Here is a 27,353-nt window from a genome sequence, read left to right as displayed (position 1 = left end):
CCATACACTTTGCAAAGACGAGTTTGTTTACAAGCATGTTTCAATGTAGGATGTAATTATCACCCTCTTTATCACAACTGATTAATATATATTGATCATATTCTGCTGTTTTTAGTTGCTATTTTCAAACCGGTTTTGTACAATGTAGCCTTTTTTTTTTTTTTTTTTAAGTTTAGTTTATTCATTACTCGATGGCCGGGTGGTCATGGTACATACCATATGGGCACATATGCTCTGAGCAGCAGATCTCCAGTTCAAATCCCAGCTGGGGACCATTTGCTACGTGTCATTTCCCTGCCCCCCCCTCCACATTTCTTGTCCTTCTCTCCACTGTCCTTGTCAAAAATAATGGAAAATGGCCAAAAACAAATCTGTAGTTTGTCCCCTTCCTCCAGAACGACACATAGTGTTTTCTAAGTTGGCGTCTTTCTTGGTAAGAACATATTGTGTCTCTATTCCTTCCAAAACGATTAAACTCTTGTGATTTGACAATGCTACGTTTAAGGTTTGGTTTGGATGTAAAAACTACTTGGTTGTGGTGGACCTGACTACAAAGATATAATGGTTTTAAAGGGTGAAACTATACACTCATTAAGACAGGAGTTATTGCAGTGCTGTTGTATTTGACTGAAGTGTACCTAGAAAACTGACCAAATGTTTTAGAAAATTGCACAGATTTGGTTCATTGACCAAGCCTGATTACTTATTCTGTTCACTCAGTTGTACTTGTGTTTTGTTCTTTTTTCCTAATGAAGCAGAATCATTAAACCTCTCTTCTAGACACTGAGTCAATCGGAAATATAAGAGCTTTAATGGGCAGACATTCATGTGATTTCAGAGTTGAAGAGTTTGTAGCTGATTTTCTAATACAAACGCCATTATTCTGTCTTTTATTTTCCAGTGGGTCACTAATTATAGAGCCTAATATTCGTCCCTCAGAGAACAAATGTTATCGTACCTGAAGGATCACCTGCTATACAGTTTGAGCCTCACAGTGCTAAATAAAGGAGGTGATTCTGTTAATGACCCCAGTTACCTCTGTAATTTAAGTTGGGCCCCTAATGGCCTTCTCTTTACCAGGTATCCCTGTCCCACAACAATAGCTGTGCGACTGTTTCCTAGTTACATACACAAACACACTCATAAGTATGAGCTCACATGCATACGCCACATGCACGTTTTTGTGCATGTTGATACTTTAGTTTATACTTTAGGCTTAGCAAATATATGAAACACTCACAGTTTTTATTCCAAGTAAAATCACCTAGAGTTGAAGTCCACTAATTTCACAGCATCAATACCCCCAATGACCTGCTTTTACAGACTGTTAGGTGTAAAAGCAGATAAAAACATGGGTGTTTTGTGATGTCTCTTGACTCAGTGTTATTTGAATCTGAAGTTTGACAATGAAACTGTGGGTCCGTAGCTTTCTCCTCATCTTTACTTTAAGCTAAATTAGATCAGGTTGTGAAAAATAACAAAAAAAATGTGTAGATTTACAATGTGGGAAAGTATCTTTAGTTCTGCTGCATTTTTCCCTTTTTTTAGTTGTCCAATGTGAGTGTGGCATTGGTGTAGTAGTTCAGTGTTAAATTGTTGAAGTGAGTTTGAAGGTCCCTCTTCAGCTGTGACCAATAGCAAACCTTTTTCTTTTTTCTAAAAATCTTTTTATTGTTTTGTTTTTTTAATTTTTTACAGCATTACAAAACGAACAAAAATGCAGCACTTTATGAATACCATAATATATGATGTCCGTTAGCCATTGTTTATGACTGGGCAGGGCACCTTCCCTCTGCCTGAGCCAGACAGGAAACAAAGGATAAAAGCTCGTTGTTTTTCCACACTAAATTGTGCCTCCTCTGCAGTAACTCCAAACACAGCAACCAGGGGATTTGCATCCAATTTATCATTTAATATCTAAGATAGGGTGTGAAAAACCTTCATCCCATACTTGTTAAAGCTGGGGCATGAGCAGTGCATATGAATAGGGCAGGCTTCAGCACTTTAGCAAATGTTACCAAGGGGACTAGGCCACAAGCAAACTTTTGACAAAGATGGAAATGCCTTTCTACTTACAAATAGCCCTTTAATGCTTTGTTTTTATATCGTTTTCTAACTCCCACTCTCAAATGGGAGAAGGCGTGCCACCTGTTATGTCCTTTATTTTTCAGAATTTGGAAACTCCTTTGTAATTATCCCAAAAAGAAAGTGAACTGAAGGGAAGGAGTGTTTACATGACAAGCATTGATATGTTGTATCATTTTCTTTCCACATTTTGGCTGTATTTGTATTTTTAATTGGACATTTCTTTCTCTTTAATAACTAAGATATTATGACATATGCTGATATATAAGGCTGGGTGTAAATAGCTCATGTTCACAGAACTGACTGTAAACAGCAGTAAACTACATGTGCAACAGATAGACAAAGCAGGTGATGTAGCAGCAGCCGGCATATATCGACTGTAGGTCATGGTCCTAAAGCACAATCTTACATCTCCTGCAAGGCAACTCAGTATTGTCTAAGCAGGTTACTACAGAGCCCCAGAATATGTTACACGACTATGTTACAGGTTGAGTATTAATACGGACATTGACATATAAGAGTGGTGGAGTCCTCATTTAAGAATCTCAGATATCTATAACAGCTTTACACGGTCATGTCTGGACAGATGCTCAAAAATGATAAATTTTTTTGCTTCATTATTTCTGGGAAATCAATGTTTCACTCAAATTAGAAAATGTTTAATTCCTTTCTGACTTGCTGCACACCATATGTGATATATATGTGTGTGTGTTTGTGCTTGTGTGTGAGTGTAGGAGGAACCTGCCGGGCGACAGACAGAAAGCTCTGGACATAATGCTGCCCTTGGTGGAGGGCGAGGAGCAGGTAGCGTCGGACATCTACTGCTTAGTGGGACGGATCTACAAGGACATCTTCCTGGAGTCTCACTTCACCGACACACAGAGCAGAGACAGCGGCACACTCTGGTGAGAGAGCCGGGCAGGATGTCAGTGTATGTTTATGACATTTCAGCTCAAGCAAACAGTTTCCGTCTTCACACACTGAGTCACCACTAAATATTGTTAGAAGAAATGTTTCGAAGGGCAAGATGCCTGATAGATGGCTGCACGCTGACTCACTGGATCATGGCACCTCGGCATTCAGCGTTTACCCTGAATAATACCATCAATGCTGGATTTTTTAAAAAAGCTGTTAAGTCTCATTCATGGATACATGCAGGCATCAGGTCTGTGTATGACAGTTCATTACAGCAGTGGTATGCAAAATGGCATCAAAAGACCCTTTCAGACAGTTTTCCATTTTCCACATTCCAATATTCATCCAAAAGCATCACAGAGAGACTTGATACACCGTTGGTATGCCAGAATCACTACGCACGTTTTTTTTTTTTTTTTTTTATCAGTTTGCTCTACAATTTCAAATCTATTAAGCTACAGAATAAAATATCCATAAAAATATAACTTTACTGTGTGAAAACGGAGACTAAAAGCTTAAAGATTAACGATACTCACCACTGATGAACCTACCGCTGAGTTTTTTTTTACCTGCACACAATTCTAAAATCCTCATATTAGATTTCAGAGTCTTTCAGCTTACACAGTTTAGAGACTACAGACATGATAATTCAGAACAGTGTGCTACATTTCTGTGGAACCTCAAAGCTCCCCTGTTTAAAACTGCTGCATGACTTTCCTGAACTAGACTGTTGTGGTCTTTTTCAGTTAAGTAAAGTGAATCTATGTTGGGTTAAGGTGGTCGCCAAACAATTGTAGCTTCAATAAAATGAGTATGATTTTGAAAAAATAACAAAAAAAAAAAAACATTAAAGTTTATTTTTTACAAAGCTTGACCAAGACATATTTGAGAGGATAACTTCCATCAGTTCTGTTTCTAAACAATTTCTGATACAAATGTGGATAATTTTGACTTACTTTCAGTTTAAACTATCCATCCATCACCAATTAACCTCAACATGTTTTTGGACTGTGTGGGAGGAAGCCGGAGAACCCGGAGAGAACCCACGCTGCACGGGGAGAACATGCAAACTCCACGCAGAAAGATCCTGGTGTCCCCCAGTTTAAACTAGTTGAATATAAATTAATTTTGATTTAGATAACGTGAAGGTCAGAGTTAAGTTTTTATTTTCTGTCTTCTTCCTTTCTATAAAGAGCTTTGATATAGCCTAGATTTGTATGACACCTTCATCATTTATGTCTGGAATCCTTCGCATACACCGGTGTTAGTAAAGAAGTGTCGTTAGTGTTGCCGCAAATAAGGTGTTAAAATACAGTTGTCAAACTCGAGCTATGTTTAGTTTGAGCAGTTGTTGAAGCGAGGAGACTTGCAGAGACCTTTGGGATGTGATAGAGCTGGATGTTCACAGCTTGAGCGTGATACCAAAAGAATCCCAGCAGTATCAGCATGATGCTAATGAGTCAGCCCGAAGAAAGATGCATGTGGAAGATTTCCAGCACTCCGCTGAATCCAGGCCTCGATAATTTAAGAAATGTCAGGCTGTTTGAATAGCAAACCACTACATGGTGTTGGCTACGCTGTAAAATTTGATAGAAAACTTAAAGGGAAGGTTAGCTCTCAGGTTTGCTCTCTCTTGTGTGCGGCTGTCATGCGAGCACAGAGGGGGGCTAACATTAGTTGGCGGAAGTTGACACGAGGCTGGTGATTGTCTTTATCTGGAAATTGCTTTAAAAATCTCATATCTTTGTCGACTGAATATGCTGCTTAGATAATCCAAGCTCCCATCTGGCTGTTATTTTCAGTTCCATGTCACAGCTTGGCACAGGCCTCTAATAACATTCACACCCCTTCCCTCAGCACAACAGATTGCTCATTAAATAAATGAAATTTCTTGTTTTGTGGGGATACTCACAGTTGCTGTTTGCCGTTCTGTGGCCCCAACTCAATATGGCTGTAATTGTTTTTTCTATCTTGAAGTGTCTCAGAAAGCCGGGGGAGCCCTCTGAAGCCATCCGTTATCTCTGAGATTCTTGGGATTTGCAATGACGCATTTCTTGCAAGAAAAGTGTTTATTGGAGTCATTTTTTTCTTCTTTCAGGTTTAAAAAGGGGTTTGAGTCAGAACCAACACTACACTCCGGCATCAACTATGCTGTCCTACTCCTGGCAGCTGGACACCAGTTTGACACGTCTTTCGAGCTTCGGAAAGTGGGTGAGTGGACACTAGACTGGATATTTGTATGTCTTTGACATAAATAGGCTGATTTTCATTTTATTACATTGAGATTCTGGAGAAACCACTGACTAATCAAACTCTTAAGTCCTTCCTCTGCAATAGATTAGTCATAGCTATTTGTTTATAAAAGAATGGCTTGTATTCTACAATGTGGTTGGCACTCTAACATGGAAATCTGCTTTAGTTAAGGCTGCACTAATCAATATTTTATAATCATTGTTATTACATTATTAAAACCATAAATCACAAACAGAAATGTATTACATCTGCTGTTCCCTTCAGTTCTTGACATTTTAAGACCTTTAAGCTAAATTGTTTTTTGGTTTTGTTGGGTTGCAGCTTGGTCGCTCATCAACCCCATTTCCAGCAGAACAGGCAGCTTTTTTTAGTTTGAAAAACTCTGTTAAACCCTCAAACAACAGGCATAAAAAGTATGTGACCAGCTGGTGAACATAGTGTACATATTTTCTGGAGTTGGAATAGTCTCACTCACTGGATGTAGATTGTGGGTATAAGTTTACAATTGGCCCCACATTTCACGTGGCTTTTTCCTCACATTCTGCTATCAATGTGTTACTGTTTTTAAAACAACTTCTTTAAACTAGGGGTTCACACTATTCTGCACATCAGCTGTACAAAATATGTCACCATGCTGTATGTATCTTCCAACAACTTGCTGGTAATTTGCTCCTTTGTAAGCCATTTTTGGACCATCCTGCATTTGTATTACTAATCAAGCATATTTTATTTTTATTCCAGCCTCTCGTTCCTAGTGTTCTGAGTAAACACAGCCTGCAGTTCACCCGAAAAGTCTCAGAATTTTTGAAGCGTGACTGTTAGTCACTCCTGAGTTACTCATGGTGTCTCGCTGAGGAACACATCATTTTTTTGTTTTTTACAGAATCCGCAGCTGGTTTGTTTTTGATGACATTTATTCATCATTACTATATTTGTTACCATTTTTCAGATTACGTTTTTTCTTTCTTTTAGAATCAAATATTATCTATTGGTGTTTCCCTTTGTTTTTGACACCAAACATGTAACTAAGCCTTTGCTCCAATTTTTTTGTTTTTTCTCTGAAATCTGAGGCTCAGAGGAGCTCAGGAATGTGGGAAACAGAGTGGGCACTCCTGGGAATCGGCCTGCAGCTCCCTTAACTAACCCCACCCTCCATTCCTCTAGATGCTGCTTATACCGATCCCTATACGACCCCCGCTGCCTCTTTAAATGGCAGGTTCCTGCAGCAGCCTCTGCAAAACATGTAGCAGCAGCTTCCCTTACAGTCCCCCTAAATATATTGGCAAATCATAAAGCGGGGCCTTTTTGCTGCAAGTTGTGGCACATTCAAGTAGAATGTGGACTTTGTTCTTTTTTTTTTTTTTATCCTTTTCTTGCTACACTCTTTCCTCAGCTATCCTATCTGCTGGCTGGTCCTGTCTGTTTACAGCCCAAGGGCAAAGAGAACAAAACAGTTATCTCCCTACTGTATAAAAACCTATATATTTTGTCTTGTTTTCCAGGAGTTAAGCTGAGCAGCCTGCTGGGTAAGAAAGGCAGCCTGGACAAGCTACAGAGCTACTGGGATGTCGGCTTTTTCTTGGGCGCCAGCATCCTGGCCTGTGACAACACCAGGGTCATCCAGGCTTCTGAGAAACTCTTCAAACTCAAAGCCCCCATCTGGTGAGAACATGGCTAAGCCATTCTCAGATTAGCATGCCCAAAAGCACATTTTAGACCACCTCCATCACCAACTGCTCCTGTGTCATTGGGCTCTGAAGTGTGCTCTGCTTTCCCTTGAAACCACACTGGCCATCTGTGGCCATTGTGCAAGCATTTGGTGCATTTCTCATGAAGGAAAGAAAATATCACAGGGAACTCACTTTGCTCATTTGAACAGAACCTCTCTCTTTACATGGATTTGATGGATATCACAGCCTGGTGTTGTGACATTTTGTGAAGTCTTAAGAATGTGTTACAGTGCAGTGAAAGAAATGCTTCTTCACAACAGGAGACACAACTAGGAAGTGGGTAATTTGACATTTGTTTGACATCGAAATAGTTTAGAAGTCAGGGTGTGGATAGCTGATACATTTCTCCACCTTTTAGTTACCTAAACTAAACTGCACATCTGGATGTATTCATCTAGATGATGGGAGCACATTAAAAGATACCTAAATTATCCTCTCAGTATTTTAATATGAACACATGAAAACGGTTTGTCTAATCCTCACTATTTTCACATGATCCTTTTATGGTGGAAGAACAAAGCCTTAGCTGTCTGCTAAGACATAATTTTAGTCTTTTCCACAAGATTTTATGAGGCTGGATCATGTAGAGGACTATAGTAAACTGTCTGCAGCCCCTTCTGTGGAGTATGTAAAACCCTGCTGTTCTTTATTTGTGTTCGTGCTGTGAAAACTCTTTAAGTTTCCAACAATGTCACAAAGAAAAATGTGGCCCTGCATGGGAACACAATGAAGTGCTCTGAATTGTTTTTGTGATCTTTCTTGAACGATGCTCATGGGTTTAAAACAATATAGTGTAAATGCAAATTATCTGGCAGTAAGTTATTCTGTTCGTAATATCAGATGATGAATGTGATACCAGTAAAGTAGTTCAAAAAATAGTCCAGACATTGGATTATTTGCTTTCTGACTTTCTCAAAATTTTTTTTTGTTTTTGTGTGTTTTTTCCAGGTATCTGCGCTCACTGGTGGAGACCTTCTTGATCTACCAGCACTTTAAAAAGCCCTGCATGGAGCAGCCGGCTCCCAAACAGGAGCTGGTGGACTTCTGGATGGACTTCCTGGTGGAGGCGACCAAAAAAGACGTCTCATCTGTCCGATTCCCTGTAGGTGACTCCAGCCGGGCACCATTTAATTCTAAACATAGCAGCTGAGCTTTAATGTATGGAAACAGAAAAAGAAAAACTTTCACTGATTAGCCCTCTAAACCCCAAGCAGACTCCAACCGTTGTTTGCTCATGTCACATTTAACATCCCTGTAAAGTCATTTGTCACTGCAATAGAAAGTCCTGCACCTCTATGGAAACAGCACAACCATGGCTAGAAACAAAGAGCACTCCAAAAATGTCATAGGAACAGTATGCCACAGTTATATTACCATAAATGGTTAAAGAAGGAAAGTTGAATTTCTTTGATTAATTATTAATCTGGAGTCAACTTGTACAACATTTTCCCAAGTTACCAAAACTGGGACAAAAAAGCAGTGACTTAACATACTATCAGTAGTTTGCTACCTTCATATTTAATTTGTTTCTGTATTTGTTAAACAAGGGTTTAAAACATAGAATACATTAATCTCTTCTTCAGGTGCTGATATTGGAGCCCACCAAAGTGTACCAGCCTTCATATTTGTCCATAAACAAAGACGTTGATGACAACACGGTGTCTATCTGGCATGTGGCACCTGATGACAAGGTACGATATGATATTATGAGTGAATGAAGTCTAAAAAGCTTAGCATAAGCTGTTGGCAAACTATACATGTAACAACAACATGGTATGTTTGTCAATGTCTTCAGTAGGAGGAAATGGCGGTTGGTGATAGGAAATGGTGTTTTGCAAAAAATCACAATATCACAGCCACAGATGTCAACTTTCCTGTTTTCTTGTGTTTGGTTAGATGCTGTATGATAATACATTGTTGCTTCCTGTGAATAATTTCTTTGTCTATTTATTGTTTTTTTCATGTTGTAACACATTATTATTGCTCAGTACACTGCATATAAATACATCAATCAAGATATTTTGGTTAGTGTTGCTTATCTAATGAGGTTATATTGCTGCTATGATCAGTGAGTCCTCCACATAACACACACTGATAAAACACCTCCTAGAAACTGTAATGACGTTATTTGTTTTGATCTGTTATGTAGAACAAGGGAATACACGAGTGGAACTTCAGCGCCACATCTGTGCGAGGTGTCAGGTCAGTGTCTGTTGCCTTTATGCAAACCTAATTAAACACCAGCTTCTTAAACCAAGTCAGAGTCTCAAGTCTTTTAAAGGCAATGGTCCAGTATGAGTTTCTGTCGGGAATATAGTCATGTTTCATGTACATCGCTGCTCCTGGTTTGATTTCAGTGCTGATCCTGAATGCAACATATGAGCAAAAGTTGCTTTTGGGATCAAATTTACGGGTGCAAGGAAAAAAATCAGTGAAAAGTCAAGCTTAACTGGCAGCTCTTGTCACTATAATTGAATGACTGAAATTAAGTTTTTTGTATAGTTTAATTGGTTCACTATTTTTAAACAATGAAATGAAAATGAAATTAAATGAAATGAAAAATGAAATGAAAAATACTTTATTTGATTCAATGAACACATTTTAAAAATTAATCACTACCAGCTTTTGTAAAATTTCCAGGCATTTTTACAGTGCTATTTGTACAGCAATGTTCGTAACAGTAGTACAATTTTGCATGTCAAAAGCATAAAGTTTTATAACTGAATAGAAATTCACAGCAGACTCTAACTTGTTGTTGACATGACACAGACTGAGGGGGCCTTTCCGTAGCCCTGTTGTGACCATGAGTTTGCAGACTCTAGGGAGTCCCTGCACCACTCTGAGCTTGAGGCAAGGAAGCACATTTCCAAAAATGTCAAACTACTCCTTTAAGGCGCAGACTGTGACCCCTGAGTCCTTGATTTGTGTGCAACTTTGCTGCATATCTTTCTGTCCCCTTATTTGCTGTCTTCTTTTTTCTGTCAAGATACCACATAAAAAGCACATATATCTTTCAGTTAACAGCATACAATGCCCAGTTGTAAATAATATATCAGAGCATGCATTTTAGATGTAAGGTTTATTACTATCACTTCACCTCTCAAAGCTCCAGACTGTATCAGAGAGCTCCGGTGTACCATAAACCATTTTCATGATGTCTTGCTCTGCGCCTATTTTTCCACGGTCCTCAAAGGAATTCAGTGTCAGATCGGAGAGAAGTGGAGGGCTGTGCTCACATGTTGCTAGGGAACGACTCATTCTCTGTGCCCACTCAGCCTGCAGACAGTCAGCAGGACACAATAGCAGCTCTGCAAGCTACAGTACGACCACACACATAGGCACTCCGTTGTCTGGCTCAGCAACCTTGGCACACTCACTAAGGAATGGACAAGTGCTCATCCCACTGGATAAAGTTTCCATTTAGTTGCTGAACTGAAGCACTCCATCTTTTATGCAGAAATGCAACATTATTTAATTTGGCAATTTGCAAAACAGATTTCATGTTTGTTTCAGATGCAGATTATGGCTGCAACAAATTATGACTGCTGCAGGACATACTCGTAACACTGCATACTTACATCAGCTAGCTGTACCGCTATTACATCTGTGTGCACATCCTACGTTTGTCACTGAGGTTTATATTTAGATGGAGTGGCTGTCCACGTGCAGTGTTGGTCTTTTGATTCCTGCCGCAGATTTGATGGTGAATTTCATGAGTCCAGTAAAAGGCTTAATTCATTCTCTGAATCATATCTACTCTGCCGTGATTAGCAACTAACTGTGGACTGTTTCTCCTCAGCATCTCCAAGTTTGATGAACGCAGTGCCTTTCTCTACGTCCTTCACAATGCAGAAGACTTCCAGATCTATTTCTGTACAGAGATGCACTGTAAAAGGTTGGTCCGTCTGTTCTGTCTCTCACTGTTCAGTTTCCATCAACACACCCGCTGTGTAGTGCTTGTGTGAGATTTGTAGTAGCCAGTTAACATAATATATCTTCCCTTAATGTGGTTACAGTTGCTTTACTTCCCTTGCTGATGCTTTTGAAATCGATATAATTTGGATTTATGAAACCTCAACCAAAAATTATCTTGAAGTAGGAGTACAGTTTCTAGATATATTAACCTTAGCTCTAACCTACATCTAAAAAGGAGGGTTTAAAGGTTTAGAAGAGATTTACCAATGTACCTAAAGAGAGACTAATACTAAACCAGACATGGGCAAGATCATAAGTGCCTTCAGTCATACTAGCCACTCTGTGAGGCTGCACAATAGTGCTTTAACCTAAATACATCCCTATGTAAGGCTTTTAAAACTAGATGTAACGAGCGAGCAGTTGAGCTGACTGAGTACCCCAGAAGGGTACACGCTGTGATATAGTCGTGACCTGTCAATCATAAGGTGGAAAGCTGTAAAGCAAACCCTGCTTTATCATCGATGTTACCCTAAACGGGGGTATTATTTCTAAAATGAAAACCATGCTGTATTCAAAAAGTCTTCAAACTAGTGGTTAAGACAATAAACTTACTAAGAAAGTGTTTACTGAGGTAGCAGATAAAGTGAAAAGTACCCAAAGGCTGAGTCCATCTTTTGTATTCAGTCCATGGTCAGCATGCTAAAATGCTACCTTTAAAAATGCTAACATGCTGTGTTTAACATGTAATAATGCTAACAGCATGCTAACTTTTGCTAATTAGAACTATACACAAATTTCACCTGAAGCTGATGGCATTAAAAATTCATAGTATTTTCACAGATATAAACTAAACATGTCTGTTATTCTAAACATCTATGACATTAAACAAGGTTTATTACTTTGTTGTTAGTGATGGTGCAGTTAAAGGTTGAAAATGAACACCATTTTTGTTGTAGTTACAGGACAAATTCTCAATTATTTGTTCAGTTAAACCATAAGTTACAGCTTTACAACCCTTTACAAAGGTTGCCTTGCTAGATAATACAAAATAAGCTGTGTCCTTACCCACATCACACACATTGGAAGCTGTTTGGGAGTCAGCGTCTTGCCAGTGACAAATTCAATATGTGAGCAGGAGTGGCCGAGTGTTGAAGGTGGATCCCTGTGAGACTTTCAGTTGTATTCCTCAAAATTCACTCATAACTGAATCAGCATCAGTTTGCTGATCAATTTTTATCTTAAAGATTTGCATCAGGCAACAAAGATTGTAAACTTTGTGAGTACATCTCTTCTTTGGTTGGTTGTGCCTGTCCTTGCAGTAGTTCGAGCACTCTTGTCAACTCTGTACTCAGGTGGCAAATTTCGCACTGTTCCATCACCACAAGCACACCTTGTTGCATTTTGACGCCGCCATGTTTTTTTTGCCTGCTGCTCCGTTGAAGTATTGAGTCCTCAGACTTGTGACTCTCGCAGCTAAGGCTCCCGAGCACTTCCAGTTCCATTATCTGGAGTGTGAGAGTCAGTGAGTCATGCCGGCTGTTGTTATGATGCTGCTTTTATTTCAACGGGAGAGACAGTGGGATAAGAGGGGTGAGAAGAAGGGGGACGAGAGGAAGGAAGAAACAGATGAAAGCTGGTAGAAAGAGGAAGAGGGCCAGTGTGATTCTTTGTGCATATGTATGATTGGCATGTGTGCACACGTAAGCACATGTGTATCACTGAACACCTGCAGGCACGCCGCGTGTGATAGCACGAGGAGGCGACGTGCTAATTCACGTGCTGAGTGGTAAAGGTCAATGTTTGTATGTATCTGTGTGGGCGGTGTGCATGTAAACATAATGTAGCCCCTTCTGGTTCACCAGCTAAAAAACACCACTCAGTCACAATATGCACCAAATGGATTTTCAACATGTGCAAATGACTATAATTTTGAATAATTTTAGATGATTTTTTAAAAAAAAGACAGAATTTTTACACTTTGTTTCTCAACAATCAACATATCATGTCTGGACTGCAGAATTAAGTGCCTCAAATAAACACATTATTGTTTTCAAGCTCTACACTACACAACGCTCATTGTTGAAACTTAATTATATTGTCTAACCCATCACAGTGGACACAGACATGCAAATTATATGGTGTAGTCTTTTTAAATGTTGGAAAGCTTAACGGCCAAATATAAATACAGTACAGAATGTAATTATCACAGCGGGTATCAGATTTTCTTTATGTCCCAGCTCAATATTATGGATTTTTAAGGAAACAGAGATTCTGGCGGGCATTGATATCCGTATTTTTGGATAAGAGTAGGAATTCCAGCCCTGTAAGTGTCTTGGTACGCTGTCCTGATTGGAACTTGTTAGGGCCTTAATTCAGTGGTCACCTAATATGGATACATTCAAACACACCTAAACATGAAAGTCTTTGTTATGTTTCAATTTTAATGAGCTGAAACATCAAAAAATATGTATCTTATCATCTCAAGCTAAATTATAATACGTTAAATAACTCAACTTTATTTTGTCTTTATTTAATCTTCTGAACCTCCTGCATTTAAAGTGTGTTTTTTTTCCCTCCTGTCACATTTTAGCTCACTGTGGGCTGATTTTTTACTGCGATACAAAGTCCTGCATCTCTATGGAAACTGTGCACCTATGGTTAGAAGTAGAGAGCTCAAAAATTTGTGCAATATAAAAAAATTATATTGCCTTAATTAAAAACAAGGAAAAATGAAATTGGAATTCATCTGATTCTTTATTTTACAGAAAAAGTAATAAAAATTAAACCAGGAAGTAGCATGTTCTTCATTTTCCAAGTGCCCACAGGTGTTACCAATATTGGAAAACAAATTTGAGTCTACATACAATAGATATTTTACTACTTACATTTTAGTTTGTTGCTGTACTTGCCCCCAGTCTGCTCTGTGTAAACACAGCTTGCAGTTCAACTGACAAAGTGCTGAATTTCTGTCACGTGACGCATCTAAGTCACTAATGACTTCACTGTTCCACTGAGGGGCACAGAATTTTTTTGATTTTTGCAAAGTCTGGTGCAAATGATTAATTTTAAAAATGTAGTCTAAAGTGATTTTGATCAAATATTTTTCATTTAAGCTCAGTTTCCGCACATCACAAATGATTAGCTCAAGAGCCAATCGGAAAGTTATAGAACTCTTCCAGTTTCTGAATCTGAATACATTTTGCCTTTCAAGCCTGCTGGTAGGTTTTGAAGATCAGAGGGTTAATAATGTTTACCTTTTTTCTATTTTATCTAGTCTTTTCTTATCTCTACCTTTTTTTTTAGTTTTTTACAATTAGGTATATAGGTTGTGTTGACTATTATATGTGTAAATCTTGTGTTTTGGAAGATGAAACATGAGTAAATGATGTAATGTTGTCCACATAGCTCCAGACCATTATTATATATTTTTAACTGGCCTAATGAAGAAGCAGCTATGCTTTATGTTGTCTGTCTTTTAGACTGATCTGACTTTTCTTTGGCAGATTCTGTGACCTGGTCAACAGCATAACAGAGGAGGCCTGGAAAGGTCCTGAAGAAGGAGACTGTGACACTGATGCCTTAGAGGTGAGATGATATTTTTTAAATTTCCGTCACCACTTTCTCAACTGGATTTTACTCAAGCAGAGATGTAGCAAAATTGCATAACTATTACTAATCTAGTCATGCAACTTTTTTTTTTTTTTCCCCACACATCAATACCATGAAAACCGTACCAGTGTGTTGCTCTTTACGTTGTTTGGTTACATCCTGTTGCATTACCACAGTGCAATGTGCCTGCTTTTAAAATGTCAGAGGAAATGTAATGTGATTTTGTGTTTCCATCAGAAGGATTGAAGTGCTGACAGTAAAAAAAAAAAAACAACAACAGAAAGCCATCTGTCAATGATAATTAGTGTTCCTCTTTACTGACAGCCGACTAATTCTTTCATGCAGAATTTATGGCTTAATTATTAAACAATAGATTTTCTGAGCATCTTTGCTCTTGTTTGATCCAGTTTTCCATCTGGTTTTTTTAATCCAGTCCATCACATTTGCATTATAATAACTGGATCGAAACTCAGCTGCAAACACTCAGAGACGAGCAGTAACCTGCTGGGATAAGGCCTGGATTCTGCTTGTGTTCTTTGTATGCGCTGACAGTACAGAACAGACACCTGCTGTTGCATTCACCTGTCTTCCCAGCAGAGCCTGGGGAAAAGAAAAGCTAATTACGCAAAATGCTGCCGCACCTTCTTTGACTCAGCATGGCACGGATCAGATGTCTAACAGGTTTCTGTCAGAGGGATTTTTATATGTGTGTTTGGTGCCATTCTAATCAGTGTGAACTGAGGGACAGTTGGTCTCCAGGGTTGTCAACCAAAAACAAGGGTCCTCCTGACTGTTAGTTGTTTAACCCTCTAAATCCTAAACACCTTCTAGACATTTTTTGCTCCTGTCACATTTGTACTTTCTGTTGGCTTCATTGCAGTATAAAGTCCTGCACCTCTATGGAAACAGCACAACTTTGTCTTTATTGTAAGATAGTTCTTTGATTATTTATTGTACAAAAAATGATGACTCTGCATACTATAGATATTTTACTGTTGACATTTCTGTCTCCTGTCTGCTCTGCATCGACACAGTCTGCAGCTCAGCCAAAGCACACCTGAGTTTTTGTTGCATAACTGTTGGTCACAGCTTAATCACTAATGGCTTCATAGTTGCACCAAAGTGGACAGAATGTTAGGTTTTTAACAAAATGTCATGAAATATCACGATTTTAACCTGAGATTTGATTTGTTAACAACATCACAGTGCATCACAGCATAATTCAAGGACTGTTGGCAAGTTAAAAATGTGAAGTTTCTTTCTACTTTTACGCTTTCTAACTCTGACAAGTGGTGTCATTTTGGCAATTTTTTTTTTTAAAGAAAACACACCTTTCAAGCTCGCGAGTGGGTTTAGGGGTTTGGAGGGTTAATTTGATCTTTCTTAATGAAGTCTCATCAGGGTCAAGAAATCAGTGTGACTGATTTAAAGGAATCTGATTATAAAGAAAAGAACCTTTCTCAATTATCAAATCGCGAATCAGATCTTGTTTTTCTGCACTGAAAAGATGTGATCATTTGTTAGACATTTGTGCCAAAAACAGGAGGAGAATGTATTACTTAGTACACTAACAAAAGAATGTTAATCGTGCAAAAAGCTATAAAATCACTGTTGCAGTACACACAAAATCACAGAAGAAAATAGATTTGCGATGTTTGGATTTATTTTAACAGCGATTTTAGAATGTAAACAAGCAAACATCCACCGCGCAATTACTTGGTTTTGTATCAGCAGGTAACTGCTTTCTTTATTTGGGATAATAGTTGTATGTTAACAGGAGTATAAAGTGATGTGGTGTTTCTCTTGTAATACATTTATTCAGGGGGTTATTTGATGATTTAAAAAAAAAAAAAAGTAGTTGTGTGATATAATTTTTAAAAAATGGATTACAGTCTTTCCCGATGACCATCAGTAAGAAAGCTACAACACAGATTCATTTATTGCTAGATTACATTAGAACATAGCAGTCAAATGTAATTACATGAATGATTTTAGAGAATTTGTTTAGCATTAACTGTAATTCACTACAGCTGCAGTGCTAAGAACAGCTTATCAGGTATTGTTAGGTACTTACCGTAAGTACTGTGTACTTTTAACTGATATTGCAATAAAATATTTCTCTTGTGTCCACAGTATGACTATGAGTACGATGAGCATGGAGAGAGAGTGGTTCTGGGAAAAGGTACATTCGGAGTGGTGTATGCGGGCCGAGACCTCAGCAACCAGGTCCGACTGGCCATTAAAGAAATACCAGAGAGAGACAGCAGGTCAGAAAAGAGGCCGCAGTGTTTCTTTTATTTGTCAATCTGGAAATTTCACACTGTTGTTACCACAGAGGAAGACGGGAGACGAGCATAAAAGACTCATTCCTTTTTTGTTTGCCATGCCAGCAGAGCCTCACCATGGTGATATTCATAGTTCCCAGGGGATAGACCCTAATATTTCTCGTGACCCTATGACCTTTGCTGTAGTGCCAACAACAGAGCAAAATGTCCTTTTTGCATATAAAACATTTAACGATCTAACTGGCAGACTGCTATGGAATTTGCTCAGCATATTCATGTTCAGATCAGGATAAAGGCTTCATCTGAAGCCACCCTCAGGACATATTTTACAAATTTAGCAGTTTTGCTAATCGTCTATTTTTTGCACTGTACAACGATTGAATTACAGCTGGAATGTTAACAAGTGTTAGAGCTGTTAATGCCTCATGCTTGTTCAGCAATGCTGTCAAGCAGCATTTAGAAAAGTGCTGCTTTTCTCCAACTGAGAGCGCAAAGCACAGATCAGCGCTGTCCCTGGCGGGTTCTGGCTCTCAGTGTGCTGGTATCCAGTTGAGTGACTGGTTAGTGAAGAGCATAGAAGGCAAACTCCCTCCCTCTGCCTTTTATTCCCTTCACTGTGTCTGCTCAAAATGCTTGTCTCCTCATAGTTCCACCTACTCAGCTCAGACTGGAAGACTCTCTCACAGACTAGATGATTGCACTTCCACACTTAGTTCCACTAATCACATCAGCAAGTCAGCAGGGCGCTCAGCTGCAAAGAATGTGGAGAATCTGGGTAAATAATTCAGAAGTCGACAGAAATCTCAAGACAGAGAAAAAGAGAGAGAGAGTGAAGATGTGATTCATGCAGGGAGCTGAATGTGAAAAGAAACTGCTGGCAGGCATTCTTTCTCTGTATGGAGGTACCTGTTGTTCTGGTCAGATACAGGATTCAACCTCAGTTTTTTCCTGTTTTAGTCTTTTGTTTTTGTGTTTGTGTTTGGACTGCCTGTATCTATGTTGTTTTCTTTCACATCGCCTTAAGGAAATGACACTCAGACATGGCATCTCCATAAGCCTACTTGCTCCTGCTGAGCAGTGCACACTCACATTCAGTTTATGATAGATCACTATAAGTTAAACTTGTTTTTGTTTTTATTTTTATCTTGTTTTGAGTTGAACATCAGTTCATGGAATATTACCCATTTTAATGATAAATGATATGTTATTTTTTCAGTAAAAATGCTAAAAGTTCAGTGCTGTCAGCTTCCAAAATGTGAATAGTTGCTGGTTTTCTTATTATTCTATGTTGTAGGTGTTGTACTGTTGGTTGGACAGGCTCTGTCAGGCTTCTAACAGGCCTGTTTCACCATTTGCTGACATTTTATACACTAATAACCGAAAGAATTGCTGAATTAATTGATCCTGAAAATAGTGATTTGTTGCAGCAAGAGTTTTTGTACATTTTTGCATTTTTGCTCTTTTATGTTAAGGCTGTTTTATTCTGGCTTTAATGACTATAGTCAAATGTGATGTAGTAATTAGTATTGGGTTTAATATTCTTCCACAAACGTTTCATCCATTCATTAGTTATACCCACTTAATCCTTCTGGAGGGTCATAGTGACAACCCATTGCATCCAATTTTACACCTACAGACAATTTGGAATTATCTCTTAACCTGCCATGCATGTCTCTGGACTGTGGGAGGAACTTGGAACACTTGGAGAAAACCCATGTAGGCACAGGGAAAGCTTGCAAACTCCACACAGCCAACCAATACATATTCCAATACAGTTCTCCCCCCCGTATCTTTATACAAATTAGTCATTTAGCCGTCTCCACAGGAAACACAAGTTCTACACTTTCAAAAGCCAACAAATATGAGATAAGGAACTGTGTAAAAAATTGCAGAGGAACTGAGGAAATACTGGTATAATATCCAGCACTGGTACCTGTCCCGCTTCATCTACATACGTTATCTGACCTGTTATCAGGGGATTTTTTTTCCGCATTTTGATGTGTCATACTTTAAATGCAGGTACTCCCAACCGCTTCACGAGGAGATCGCCCTCCACAAGCACTTAAAGCACAAGAACATTGTCCAGTACCTGGGCTCCATCAGTGAGAACGGCTTCATCAAGATCTTCATGGAGCAGGTGCCTGGAGGTGAGACACCTGCTGTCACCGGGGTGCTTTCACAGCATTACTGAGAGCACAAAATGGATTAAAATTCATTCAAACCAAGCCGCCTGTGCTGCAGATTCCAAATCTCAAACATCTGTGACATCTTAACTCAATTGTTCAAGTGCCTGTTACTGTTCCTAAGCTTTCACTGTTTGACCTAAATTGTCCTGGAATTGCTTTTACATGTGGAAAAGGGGCAAATCATAAGCAAAAGCTGTGAAACATAAACATACACTTAAATTTGCAGGGATTTCTTAATGACATATGTGGAAAATGGAGTTTGCAGATGATGTGCAGCAGTGAATAAGCTAAACACCTATATACATGCTGCCTGACACCATGCAGACTAATCAGTCCTGTGCTGCTAATCTCAGATCAGAGTCAGTATAATAACTGTTGTTGTACTTTGTTCCTTTGTGTCCAGGGAGTCTGTCTGCTCTGCTGAGGTCCAAGTGGGGCCCACTGAAAAACAATGAGCCCACCATCGGCTTCTACACACGGCAGATCCTGGAGGGGCTCAAATACCTTCACGACAACCAGATAGCACACCGAGACATCAAGGTGATTAAACTACTATTATAAGTCTGTAGAACCATCAGCTTTTTGCACACTCCTTTTCAGAAAGGTACTGTTAAAAATGAAGGGAATCGACTACCTGAACTCGCAGAATTTACTATCATTGTTCTGTATCCTATAAGAATGGTTGGCTTTAGCAGTTTCTTTTAATCACACTTGATTGTCACATTCATTAAAAGGTTTTCTGTCATAAAAATGCTGAAAGAGATAACACATTTAGTATTTAATTTTGGTTTTGTAAGGAAAGGACCCAGCATTTAGCAGGATGTATGAGAGCTCCAGTGGCTGGGAAAGAAAAAAGCAAAGTATTGGACCACCGTCAGAAACTCAAGCTCTGAAAACAGGAAAACATGTCAGCATTGGCCACTGTGTGATTGACAGGTGATCGATGTGAGGTTTACAGGAAAAAAACACTGTTGCAATTCTAGGTTTGAAAACAACAGATTTCAATTTAACTACAACAGACGGGAGGCTTGCAAAGCAGTTTTATTTATCACACCTTTCATCGCTTGACTAAACTGTGTCTGTTTTAAAGGACAACTTCAAATTATTCCACGTCTGTTTTGAATTACTCACTAACCCACATGAACATTGAAACAGGTTTTGCTTGCTGTAAATCTACTGTTCAAACTGGCACCGGACAAAAACATACAGGCAGCATGCAAATGTTCTTCCTTTCTGAGTAAAGGTTAAGTTCATTTCTGTTGTTCTGCTAAAAGAAGGGTTCGATTTTAAAGCGTGCTCAAATGTTTCCGAGTGATGACAAATTCTCAGTCAGTGAGTTAATTCACATCCCAGTCAGGTGTTAGAGGACGGTGATCAGATACCGTGACCAGTATACAGACACTTCTTTAAAAAGCAACCATAAAATGCAGCTTTATTTCAATGCCACAATACCACAGATGACAAGAGAAAGTCAAGACTGAGCTGTGGGCATTCTAGATATTATTATTTAATTCGGGCTATAGTCAGACATGAATATTCACAACTCCACCATTTGTTGTCTGAGAAATAGTTTCAGACCGCCTGGTGCGACAGACAATCTACCACATAATGGTCTGGATGTCCAACAATGTGATCCACACTGCCAACTGAACTGAATTGAACTTTGTCAAGCCCTAGCAGCATCAACAGCCTCATTAGCTCTGTGCAGCACAAGTGCAGCACTATGTGATGCAAATAATGGACTCGTAACTGACTTGTGAATTCTGGTCCATGACCCCACTCTCTCCACTAATCTCGCCATTATCTCTGAAATCGCCATACTTTGTCGTTTCATGACATCCGTTCTATTGCAGAGATAGTGTGTGTTGGAGCAACAAACATTTATTCCCTTGTGTTAAAAAGAATGCATTAAATTGTAACATGCTGTGTCTATATTTTTGTGAAGTTAAAATGATGATGGACAAACTGCACAGCCGTTGTTCAGTGCACAAACAGAAAAACCCACGTCAAAAGATGAAACGAGTCTCCAGCAGTCTGAATTTATCAGATCAATTGGGTATCTTCGAAAGCCGCAGTCTTTTTAGTACAGTATTCCCCGCTGGTGTTTCTCTGGACAGAGTTTTCATGCTGAGCCGAGGTAAAAGCACAGAAACACAAAGAGTAAATATTGCACTAAAACTGGTAAATGTACACATAGAAACCTGACTGTTGTTTTAAGACTGACTTGCAAAAACTGTGAACTGATGGCTTCATTTAAAGCACAACCTAATGCATGAGCAGATGAACAAATACAAGAACATGCATAAATAATAAAAAAAAAAGTAGTACATGTAAGCGTATGCCCACCTACCCAAAGTCTGATAAACCTGCATCCACATCCAACATAGCCAGACAAAAACACACAGAGTCAGTAATCAAATCTGGGTTGTGTTTTTGCACTTTGGTAGCTAGTGAAAGTTTTACAGTAAAATGTCTCAAGGACTGCAAAATTTCCATTTTAAAGGTTTGACCTAAACCCTTCACCGCTTTGTTGCAGTCTGAAAATGTCTTTCCTGTGACTCCCTGTGCCCAGTAAATTTGATTTGCCGTGCATGCATTCAAAAAGTATCCAAGCTGCTCACAGCATGTAGTGTTTTCTTCAGAGCCCATTGGTTCCAGCAGTAATCCCTTTTTCTTAAGTAAGAGACTCTCCCTGTTTTATCTCTATTATAACGAACCAACACTGATAACATTCCCATCACAGACGCTCGTTAGGGTCAGCAGCCACTTCCCCTTACGTCCACCTGATTTAACAACTTGGTCATATAAGCATCATTAGCAATGTTAATCACTTTGTTTTGGCTGGGAGCTCCTCCTCCCACGCATGGTGTTGTAACCTGCTGTTTGTCACTTTCAAGGATTTGCAAGCTCCACACATTATCTCAGTACCATCATGGGCTTGGAATTTCCGCAGCAGAATGGGTGTATCTGTTCTCACGGATGTCTTTTCAATCCACAGGGTGATAATGTCCTCATCAACACCTACAGCGGCGTCCTGAAAATATCAGATTTTGGCACATCCAAAAGGTTAGCTGGGATCAACCCGTGCACTGAGACTTTCACAGGTACGTTGTGACCCACCTCGAGATAATTCCCTCCTCCCCCGCCTGTTCATACAAACAAACACATAAATAAGCTTTAGATGTCTGATGAATTCCGGAAACTCCCCCAAATAGACCTTTTGAGGCTAAACTTTGCTTAGTCATGGCTATAAATAAAACTGAACATCGAGGTAACCCCATACAGAATCTCCTGTCTTTGGCTGTTACCATTTCAGAGCAGTAATCCAGCCTCAGTTTCTTAGCCAGTGAGTGATACTGCTGACAGTAACTGACTGTTGCTGTTCAGAGGCGTTGAGTTTGGCATGAGCCTGCGGTCAGACTGGGCAGGTTTGTTGTCTTGTGATGTCAGCACCACAGCCACCAATTGCAGTCCAGAGTTGACCTCTTGAGTTGGACCATCTGCCTGCTGATTGGAGCAGACAGGGACTTACCCTGAATGGTGGAGTCTTTCAGGAAACTGGGCTACTCCTTTTTATAGCCCCTGTCTGCTATAAATGTGTCCCTGCCTGTTTTTAGCTCAGCACACACGCTTGTAAAAGCAGCAATAAGTAGCCAGCTGGCTATTATTAGAACAAAAGAGTCCTTTCTGTGGGGATCTAAAAAATGTTCTTTAGACTGAGCAGTGATTAGCTGACAACACTGAGAGTCTTTGCTGTTACTCACAGAAAAGCATTAACAAGGCTTATGGACTTGTTAATTCTTTTCTAACCTGATTGGCCATTTGCAGGAATTGTGTCATCACCTTGAGGCTGAGGTAACTTATAATTATCCCTAATGCAAGGTATTTTTGGCATTTACATCAGTTCTTTCTCACGCTGCTGACGCGTGTTTAACCTAAAGCACACTGAAACACATTGTACCTTGGTCTTTGAAAGTTTATTCAAGTGCCCATGCAGAAACTGAAACACGGTAAATGTTACCCTAGTGGTTTTGTGGCTCATTGCAGTGCATTTTTCACAAACAGGAAAGATGATCTGCAACACTGACTTCGCCATTAGTGTTAGACATGAAGCAGTAAGAAAGAAGGCAGAATAAACTCGGGCTGGACTCGAACATCTGAATATTCGGTTGTTGTGGAGGCATCCGGATATCAATTTTGAGATACAAATATTCGTTCACCGCCAGAAGGCAGGGTTGAATCATATATCAGCTGCAAGTAACTAAGATTAGTTCAAGTGTGGCTTTGTTGCATATTTCTGACAAAGTCAATATTTTATTTATTATTCAGTTCCTTAGCTATCTGCTCAGTTGGATTGGTTAGTTTAGGTGATTGGAGGTTTGGGTCACAAGTTAGTATGGTTGGTTTGGTTTGGCTGGGTTGGTTGGTTGGTAAGCTTGTTGGTTGGTTCTTTAACTCTCACTTACTAAGGAAGAAATTAGTGTTGCGAGTGTTGTTGGATCAAAAGACAGAGTGAGTTGTGAAATATGCCAACACTCTCTAACCACACTGGTTAGCAAAGCCTGTTAGCTTAGCTTTGCAACTGGAAGAGTGCCAAGCCTGGGTGTGTTCACAGCTTAGCGCACTAATGAACATCGTTTGTTTTCTTTGTTTAAACTGTACAACAACCCATGAACAGAAATGACATTTTGCTGATTTACAGGCGTTATATGCCAGTATTTGTGATGTCTTTATTGGTGTTGTTTTTCAGGCACATTGCAATACATGGCTCCTGAGATTATAGACAAGGGTCCCCGGGGATACGGCAAACCAGCAGACATCTGGTCCCTGGGCTGCACCATCATAGAGATGGCCACTGGTAAACCGCCTTTCTATGAGCTTGGAGAACCACAAGCTGCCATGTTCAAGGTGAGACACATTAGCTGTAACATATTCCAGTATGCCTCTATGTAAAAGCAGATTGCAGAGGGCTGATGAGCAGCTGTTTTTATAGTGACATCCTCCAAAAAGCAATGAACAGCTGCAGCTCTGCCACGTCGATAAAACTGAGTCTGTTGTCAGTTTATATGCTCGAGAGCCGATAATTGCACCCCTGAGACGGATGACGGTGTAAAGTATGAATAGTTAAGAATGTGATTTGTAGCATATTATGTTTTTAAGGCTGTGCTTAAGAGTTTACCATCACCTCCCTCTTGTAACCATATCACATTTATGCATTTATTCTGAAAGCCAGATTACCTTGTCTATCCTGTTTTGCAAACCATCAGTGAAAAATGAAATGATCTGGTTCCAGTACAAGTTTGGAAACAGTGTTCTGCCACAACATTAGCAGAGAAAGTTAAACAGCTGTTGATTTAAAGTTGGCTGAAATTGATCATGCAAAAACTTGGCATACTATTAAAAGGAAAAAAGCTGAAGATCCATCCATTTTTACAACCTCTACAAACTTGACATTTTTCACACTACTGTGCACATAGACTCTATAAAGCTATTTCACCATGCATAGTATATATATATTCCAACAACTTATATGCAGTTTTTGAGCCATGCTGCATTTATTTTATAGCTCAAGAATGTTTTATTTTCCTTTTTGTCTCTTTTGTTGTCTCCTCTCTGCTCTTTGTAAACACAGACTGCAGTTTACCCAAAAAAATCTCAGAATCTTTGTCAGGTGGCTGTTGGACACAGCTGAGTCGGTCTCAGCTGAGGAGCACAGAATTTTTTGGTGTTTTGCAGGATCTGGTTTATTTTTGTTGAATTTTAAAGTGAAACATGCAAAAAATGATTTTGATGAATTATCCTAATTGTAAACCTGTTTTTCTTTCTTGATGGAACCATGCATTCACAATTTTTTGTATGTTCACAGTTTCTGGCTCTGAATGCCTTTAAAGCCTTTCAAACCCACCAGCATGTTCTGGGGTTCAGATCCTTAAATTTAAGATTATTAGAAGTGAAGCTAAAAGTTTAAATACATTGAAAATAATTCTTACTTAAAATGACTTTTTCTCTTCTCGTTGTTGCTGTAATTGTTTTTCGTTTTCCTAATTTTTTACAGAACTCTAGTAACAATTCTGTTCATACTTTGCATAACTATTCAGTTGAAAATGATGCTTTTTTTTAACAATTTTTTAGCAAACATTGTTGGCGAATGGAGACAGCTCAACTGTTATCACATAAAATAAAAATGAAACTAGTAACAAGTGATTGTTGGGAGAGAGTCCAAAAGAAACTGTTTAGGTCAAATCAGACTGTGATCAAGTTACATTTTATGTGATTTAAGAGGAGAGAGGCAAGACTGTGGATGAATACGTCACTATTTGGAATAAAACAGTGTCTTATGACACGGCATGACTTATCCTAACACCTCACAATTTGTGTCAGGTTTGTTTTTTTATTGCCTGGTTAAGTCTCTGAACCCCCAAAACCCACTGGCATGTTTCAAAAGCATGTCCATCCATTATCTATATACTGCTTAATCCTCACTAGGGTCATGGGGGGCTGGAGTCTATCTCAGCTGACTCAGGGTGAAGGCAGGGGACACCCTGGACAGGTCACCAGTCTATCACAGGGCTACACTTAGAGACAGACAACCAAGCACACTCACATTCACACCTACGGACGATTTAGAATCACCAATTAACCTCAGGAGGAAGCCGGTGAACCCAGAGAGAACATGCAAAGTCCACACAGAAACATCCAGGGTGTCCTCACCAACGATCTTCTAGCTGCGAGGCAACGGTGCTAACCGCCAAGCCATCTGGCAGCCCTAAAAGCATGTTATCTTAAATCTAGATAAAGAATCATTGGATTTGCAACTTTTCAATGGTCCTTGAATTAATCATAGTTGACTTCTGGTACTATTTGGAAACTTAACCAAATCTTAGTATAAAATCATGGTATTTTCTCCAACTTACTTCATTCTATATGTACAATTTAAGAATTTGCCAAAAATCAACCAGATTCTGTGAAAACAGTTTTGCGCTCCTTTAGGCAGCCAAGAAGCCTTGACTGACTCAGCTGTGACTGACAGTCATTTGACAAAAAAAATCAAAGACTTTTTTTGACTGTCCCACAGGCTGTGTTCACACAGAGCAGATAGGGGACAAGGTGGAAATAAAACTAAAAACATAGGTGGTGAAATATCTATAGGGTGTAGAGCCACCATTTTCCCAGTGTTAGTAGCCTCTACAGGCATGTTGCACATGTTGATTTCAGATTGTTTTCATTTTTTGTACAATAAATAATCCCAGAAATTCAACTTTAGTTTTGTTTTTGTTTTTTCCGTTTTTATTATTTATAACATTAGAACGTTGTTATACTGCACAGGGGACATTTTTGAGTTCTCTTTACAGGTGCTGGGCTTTATATTGCAGTGGAAAATGAACTGACAGTGAGGAAAAATGTGACAGGAGCAAAACACAGAGAAAGTACTTGGTGTCCAGAGGGTTAACATCACAATAAGTAAAAAGCTGCTTCTCTTTGAGACCTCCATGATGGCACTAGACGTGATTGAGCCTCTGTTTTAGTATTTAGCTCTTGCCAACCTTCAGACAGACCCACAGTTGTTTATGGAAACCGACTGCGTATGTAAACCACTTGTATATACAGTGCATTGTGCCAGGCTTCTTCCACCACTCTGAACCTTTAAAATCTACTGCATTTAGTTCATTTATTGCCCTACACTATATCTTTTAGAAAGTTATTCATTAGAGAGAAAGCATGAAATTATCTCCCATCTGCACTCATCAGTTCCCTTTTTACAAAAACAAAACCGGCGCATCAGCCATTATGCATCTGCATTATGTTACCACCTGCGGGCTGTAACATGATCGAGCCCAGTAGAAACTCCAAATAGAGTGTGTGCTTGAACATTTGTTTGAACACAAACAAATATATTTAGCTCAATAAGAGGAACCGTCAAAGGCTCCCTCAAGTTTCCATGTGCACATGTCTTTGTTTGAAATCATTACCTGCTCTGTTTGCACACTGTATTTGCTTTGAATGGAAAGGTAAAATGTTCCACACCAGTGAGTTATTGTTCTTTAGCCACGTGCAGCCCATTAAGAACAATGAAGATGTTTAAAGGTTGTCTGGAAAGCACTGTGCAATCCTGTCACAGCTCTGAATCATGGGATTTTCCATATGATGTAACTTACTTAAGTGTTGTGAATCCAAACAATCAGGCATATGTTCCTGTAACTCATTTACCTTCTATTAGATTTTATTTTTTTTTCCAAAAGAAACATAGTTGTCCTCTGTACTTTTTGGAAAGAGATCACAGAAGTTAGAGAACTGCCAGTACAGTCTTAATCATCGTCATCTCTGTCAGGATCTGGTGTTATGTCTGCACTCTGAATAGAGTTTCCTTAAATCTT

General features: G+C 39.2%; 1 protein-coding gene across 1 annotated transcript in view; it reads left to right on the top strand.

Annotated features, from left to right (window-relative positions):
- Window positions 1-27,353, top strand: part of map3k5 (mitogen-activated protein kinase kinase kinase 5) — an 86,080-nt gene that overhangs the window by 46,584 nt on the left and 12,143 nt on the right. Inside the window, exons 7-19 of the mRNA XM_008279035.1 lie at window positions 2,820-2,990; window positions 5,099-5,211; window positions 6,756-6,915; window positions 7,932-8,085; window positions 8,567-8,674; window positions 9,133-9,185; window positions 10,783-10,878; window positions 14,402-14,483; window positions 16,641-16,774; window positions 18,812-18,939; window positions 19,382-19,518; window positions 21,977-22,082; window positions 23,729-23,886. Coding sequence (XP_008277257.1) covers window positions 2,820-2,990; window positions 5,099-5,211; window positions 6,756-6,915; window positions 7,932-8,085; window positions 8,567-8,674; window positions 9,133-9,185; window positions 10,783-10,878; window positions 14,402-14,483; window positions 16,641-16,774; window positions 18,812-18,939; window positions 19,382-19,518; window positions 21,977-22,082; window positions 23,729-23,886 — 1,600 coding nt within the window. The remainder of the gene's footprint in view (window positions 1-2,819; window positions 2,991-5,098; window positions 5,212-6,755; window positions 6,916-7,931; window positions 8,086-8,566; window positions 8,675-9,132; window positions 9,186-10,782; window positions 10,879-14,401; window positions 14,484-16,640; window positions 16,775-18,811; window positions 18,940-19,381; window positions 19,519-21,976; window positions 22,083-23,728; window positions 23,887-27,353) is intronic.

The sequence above is a fragment of the Stegastes partitus genome, unplaced genomic scaffold (assembly GCF_000690725.1).
Source record: "Stegastes partitus isolate 25-593 unplaced genomic scaffold, Stegastes_partitus-1.0.2 Scaffold142, whole genome shotgun sequence".
NCBI lineage: Eukaryota > Metazoa > Chordata > Actinopteri > Pomacentridae > Stegastes > Stegastes partitus.
This window is presented reverse-complemented; position numbering and strand designations above follow the sequence as displayed.